The sequence below is a fragment of the Durio zibethinus genome, chromosome 2, assembly GCF_047325235.1.
Source record: "Durio zibethinus cultivar Kanyao isolate XHJ-2024 chromosome 2, ASM4732523v1, whole genome shotgun sequence".
NCBI lineage: Eukaryota > Viridiplantae > Streptophyta > Magnoliopsida > Malvales > Malvaceae > Durio > Durio zibethinus.
This window is the reverse complement of record NC_143163.1, coordinates 621,609-627,573: the sequence shown is the minus strand read 5'-3', so window position 1 is coordinate 627,573 and position 5,965 is coordinate 621,609. Positions and strand designations below refer to the sequence as shown.

Here is a 5,965-nt window from a genome sequence, read left to right as displayed (position 1 = left end):
TTTGATAAGTTCTCTTCTCTGTAAGCTTATGATGCAGAGGAAAAGTAGTTGGCGAGAAGGCCTATTCGAGGAAGGATAAAATTTTTAACATGTTAAAGAGGCCATGATTATCATGATACAGCAAGAAAAAACTCCCTTGGGTTCTAAAACCTCGTCCAACAACATTGCTTGAAAACCCTGATGGATTCAACATGATCGATTCAATTGGATATACTATTAAGTTATGATATGGTTCTGACTACCAACCGGTATACCCCCCTGAAGTGCAAGGAAAACAAAACATAAAAGTGCTCTTCTTGGCGAGGACCGCTATAGGTTGAGATTTCTCCATATATGCATTCCACACTCGGAAGAGACTTCACTGTAGCACAAAACCGAGAGCATTGCGGTTAGACCTGAATATATTCCTAGCGGCTTCACAACTAAGGACAAGTATTGCAGCAAGCAAGCACCCATTACTGCTCCTACTCAAACCAAGTCATGTCCCACCAAGTCAGAGTTTTCCTCATTTCATGCTGGCTACGAGGAACGAGCCAGTAGACGGTCTTAAGTGTAGATATTGTGTCAGACAAAGCATTGACTTAGCTTGTCCAGCTATGAAATGACTGTTGTGGTAACAAATCTTGTTTGGTGGAACCACATCCCCTCATTTTAAGCCCGTTATCATTGCCACCAACATCACTTTCAATCGCCATTAGCAATCTGAAATGGTAAAATATATCATTATTGAGGAATTAAAACGACCAATTAATGGACATTGTTTTCAGAGCATATGGAATATCAGTTCCATAATCTCTTACAAGAATGGTTTGTTTGTACCAGGCCCATAGGCTGCCTCAAGGTCAATGGACCTTAAAAATTGGGTTTGGTTTGTTCTCTACCTAGAGCCCAAAATCAAGGCAAGGATGGGTTCAATGCAGAGGAAAAACTTCAATGAATTTATACAGTAGAGAGAAAATTAATTCCTTTTATTACTTATATAATCATAAAACATAAGAAGAATAATAGAGAAATTCCTTGTCACAGAGCAGTTTAGCATTCCATAAAATTTGCTATTTTTTTATTTATTGATTTGAATAAATAACAAAAATGAAGACAATAAGCACATTCAAGCTAGGGAAGAATAATAAATACAATCCTTAAATAGAAAGAATATTTGCATGCCAGTTTCCATTGAAACACTGGTTTATTAATGACCCATTAACGGATTGATCAATCCAAGATGGAAACTTAATTGCCTCTTATTCATTTCACTGAGTTGATTTGGACTTTGGAGTGATAAGTTGAAATTAGATATTTTCTTCCTTTTTTTTCACCACCAACATCCCAATTTCATGAACTGCCACGCTTAGTTGTCCTTATTAGGTAAAAAAGAAAAGAAAAGAAAGGTAATCTGTTTTGAAATTCTGAAATATATAGCACAAAAAATTCAGAAAAATTACTGTTTTGAAATCTTTGAAAATTATTGGTATGCTCAATGACCGCCTCCTATATATTTTAATTATATTTATTAGTTTGAGTAACAAAAAATTTAATTTTTTTTAAATAAAATTTTAATTTTAAGTATTGTGAATGAAAAAAATAAATTTAAAATAATTTATTCTTACTATATGATTCGATTTAATTTAATTTTAAATTAATTAAAATTTAAAATAATTATCAAATATAAAAAAAACCACAAAAAAAAATTATTGAATTTCATAATAAATTCCAATCACATCGGTTATTAGTTGATATAATAAGACCAAGTCATTTCTTTTGATTGCGGTGTCGTGGTGGCAGCTACATCTGGTCAATAACATGCAACCTTAATTAATGGTGGTCATAAATAATTCACGTGATGACAATAAAGTTCAGCGACGACCGATTTGTCTGCACTCTGCAGGAATCCAGGAGAATCCAAAATACCGCAGGATTTTTCAAAGAGTAGGCCCAGAATCATGCAATAAACAATTTGATTGAGAACAGGAAACAGAGCTAAGTGTCACGGATCTAAGGGAGAATTTTGAATCTCACATCGAACATAATAAAAAGATTTTTAAGGTGTATAAGGGTTCACATCATTTTCGTCTTTTGAGACACCTTTTGTAGGATAAAACCGTGAGATCAGAAGGGGCCAGAGCAGACAATACCTCACAAAGGTGTGAACCGTGATGGTCAGGCTGATCCGAGACGTCGGAAGGGTGAATGCTTGGGTCCCGGAGCCGCGCGAGTTCGGAGCTTGAGTCTCGACCCGTGACAAGTGGTATCAGAGCCAGCCCTAAACCATTCGATCCACGCCAAGCACATCGAGAGAGGTAGGCAAAGTGACCAGCCTCCGTGACGAGAGAGTCACGAGATTGGGTACGAGAGAATGTCACGGACCTAAGGGGGCGCACGGACCTAAGGGGAGTCCTGAATCTCATATCAAATATAATAGGAAGGTCACTGAGATATAAAAGGGTTCACACCATCTTCACCTTGTGATGCGCCTTTTGTAGGATAAAATCGTGAGGTCAGAGGGACCAGAGCGGACAATACCTCATAAGAATGTGAACCGTGGCGGTCAGACTGATCCGAGACATCAGAATGGTGAATGTCCGGATCCCGAAACCACGTGAGTTCGGAGCTTAAGTCTCGACCCGTGACACAAGCAGGTAGCTTTCTTGCAGATCAGCTGGCTGCAGGTTAATTAATTATTATGAGAAATTATTTTATTCATTGTTAACAGTTACTTAACGGGTTAATTATATTAATAATAATCATGCACTAAATGTTGCTTACGAGTGTGGGAAGCGTGTTTGATTAAAATGTGCATCGTTCAATCAGACAACCTTCATCATAGATATTCACACGCTTTCACTAAATAGGAACCTGTGGCAACCTGATGAGATAATTTTTATACTTCCTATACGAGGCAAACACTTTTCTCCAGTACACACACATTGATCACAATTCACAACAATAAACAAACACTCTTACTCACTAGAATTTGTAGAAGAATTGGTAGTTTGCTACCGTTTGTAAGTGTTCCATGGCAGATCACTTGGCCTCTGAAGACACAACACCTTCTTCAACTTTCTTCCAGCCTTCTCCGGTTTTATTTTCTCCTGATTGCTTTGCCGTATCGTAAGATGCATGTAATCCAAAGAAGAAATAGTACAACAACAGCACAACAGTCCATATACCAAATCTTACAAAGGATGCCCCATCTATTGATCCCAGCAGGAAAATGTTAATAGTAATGGAAGCCGATGGTAACCATGGTACCAATGGTACACCCCATAGTTTTGGACTACTAGCCTCTGGAACAAAAACATGCAGTCCCAGAGTAGCTAAGAACCAAATTGGCACTGTAATCACGTAGGTAATCCAATCATTGTTGTCACTTAGACCCCAATAAGTAGCTGTTGCAATTGAAGACCCGAGAATAAGCACGATGCAAGTGATTAGTTTGTTACGGTCTGCTGTAGTTGTCTCACCACTGACATAATAACGACGAACAAGAAGAGCAAGAGCCACAAGCATGAAGATGAATAATGTTGATACGGATAGAAGATTGGCAAGAATCCCAAGATCTGTAAAGAAGCCGATGATGGCTGTTGCAGTAAGCATAACAATTGTAGCATTAATTGGTGTCCCAGTCTTTGGATGGACTTGTGCTAGCCATGGTGGCATCACGTGGGTTCGTGCAATATGTGTGAGATATCGTGCTTGACCAACGGCACCGACTAGCAAAGCAGTTGTCATGCCTTCCAACGCACCAGCAGCGACAATGTACTTAGCCCATGACATCCCTACAGCTTCAAATGCTACTGAAAATGGGGCATCCTTATCAATCTGCCGGAAAGGTTGCATTAGGCACAATGCCACAGCAAGCAAACAATATAAAGCTGTTATTATTATCATCGAGCCAACAAGACCAATAGGGATATCGCGAGCAGGGTTTTTAGTCTCTTCCGCCATTGTTGAAACAGCATCAAAACCAACATATGCAAAGAAAAGCACAGCCGAAGACTTGAAAATGCCACGGACACCAAAGGACATAAAATCGCTGTAGTTTTTGGTATCCGCTTTTGAAAACCCAGCAACGATTATAAAGATAATAACAGTAACATGAAAGATGGAAGCAATGTAATTGAAGCGCGACGAGCCCTTGGTGCTAAGGATAGCAAGGATACCGCTGATGGACACAACAACAACGGCAATAGGATCAAGTTGGCGATAGTCCTCGGGCATGCTGTGGACTACGATGCGGAAATCTTCAGGTTGGTGATTACAGAGGACGGCGAAGTAGGAAGTCCACGACCGGGCCACCGCAGCACATCCAATAACATACTCCAGGAGAATGTTACCAGCAGCAATGAAAGCCATAAAGTCACCCAACTCCACTCTAAGGTAGGCAAACGAGCCACCTGAAAATGAAAATTTTGCATTATTAACATCGACACATCTGCAATGTGTGTATTTCCATGAACAAAATCCTCTATTCTTTTACATGTAGCAAATCAAACTTGGCTCAACAGATAAAAAACCTACCCATCGAAATCTTCGTTAAATGGTTAAATGGTATTTGTTAAACGATCCCTTGTAAACACAAAAGGGTAATCATTACCTTTTCCCATCTCAGTGAAAAGTCAAATTTTGCTACATTATTTGCCAAAATAGAGGGCCCATAATTTCATGGGATATTGAATATTCAGCCAAATTCTTTACAACTCTCTTTCATTTTTACTGATGAAGTAAGATTATTCAAAGCCTACACAGAAAAAATAAAAAACTAAACAATTTATCAAAAAAAAAAAGGGAATTTTAGATAGATATTGACAAAAACTAAAGTTTATAATCAAGCATAAATTTCCTGTTCAAAAAACTTCATATGATAATTAGTGAAGTATTTACCTGCAACGGGAATTTCAACTGCGAACTCAGTGTAGCAAAACACGGAAAGCATGGCCGAGATGCCGGACACCACGTAGGACAAAACCACGGCGGGGCCAGAGACTTCTTTGGCTTGGAGTCCGGTAAGAACGAAAATGCCGGCTCCGATGACGGCACCGATACCAAACCAAATAAGGTCCCACCATGAGAGGTTCTTCTTCATCTCATGCTGGCTTCGAGCCTTGATTTCGTGGAGCTCTGTTGACTCGAGTGATCGGGTAAGCACTCGGTCTATGAACCGGCGTGGAGTTTCCCTGAGCGCTTGGACATAATTGCCCCAGCTCTTAAACGACTCCTCAGGGAGAAAATCGTCTTTTGTGCATGAACATCCTCTTCTCCTTACTCCTTCGCCTCCGATTAGACCGTCCATCCCCATCATATTTCCACCAAAACAAAATAAAAATCAAAACTTCTAATAAAATTTCTCACCTTTTCTCATAACCCAAACAGAAAAAGAAAAAAAAAACATTTTACCTCAATGAAACAGGATATTTTTAAACAGAGAAGAAGAGTTTATATTTGTTTTCGAAGACAAAAGTCAACAGAGAGAGTGAAATACTTCGGATGTTAATAAAGGTCAAAGCTAAGAGTCGGCAAAAGATACCGAGACAAAATGTTGTGGCATGTCTATTCGATAAAAACAACGCATGTCTTCAGAGAATCAAATGTATTTCCCAACCAACATGAGAATTTTACTAAATAATTTATTAATCTAATCAGCATAACTATCAATAATTTTCAAAAGAACACAAGGAACAGAGATTCCACGTTGTTTTTCTACAGAGAAAGCCAGCCAAGTATTCCAAGTTAACACCTATATATATGTATTTAAACAACAAAACAAAATGTTAATTGCACAATAATCGAGAGAGAAAGTAACCTTCGTATGAACTAGGAATTATCAGATTGCCGGAGATTTTTTACCGGTGGCCGCCGATGACAGTGTGAGTTGAAGAAGAAGGAAGGGGAAAAAAGGAAAGTAAGAGCTCTTTTTCTAGTTGAACGCGGGAAATTTATTTTTGTTTGTCTTACTTTGATCATTTTT

General features: G+C 38.7%; 1 protein-coding gene across 2 annotated transcripts; it reads right to left on the bottom strand.

The window, feature by feature from the left end:
• Positions 1 to 2,867: 2,867 nt before the first annotated feature.
• On the bottom strand, positions 2,868 to 5,116 carry LOC111308556 (cationic amino acid transporter 1-like). Of its 2 annotated transcripts, none has more exons than XM_022906947.2 (2): positions 4,595 to 4,734; positions 2,868 to 4,394 (listed from the first exon to the last, which is right to left on the bottom strand). In XM_022906947.2, exons 1-2 carry the CDS (start codon positions 4,602 to 4,604, stop codon positions 3,022 to 3,024), a joined length of 1,383 nt encoding a protein of 460 aa, XP_022762682.2. In that variant the 5' UTR covers positions 4,605 to 4,734; the 3' UTR covers positions 2,868 to 3,021. The 2 variants fall into 2 exon arrangements, with proteins under 2 accessions (XP_022762682.2, XP_022762681.2); XM_022906946.2 differs by lacking the exon at positions 4,595 to 4,734 and adding an exon at positions 4,882 to 5,116 and having other exon boundaries at positions 2,915 to 4,394.
• Positions 5,117 to 5,965: the final 849 nt, after the last annotated feature.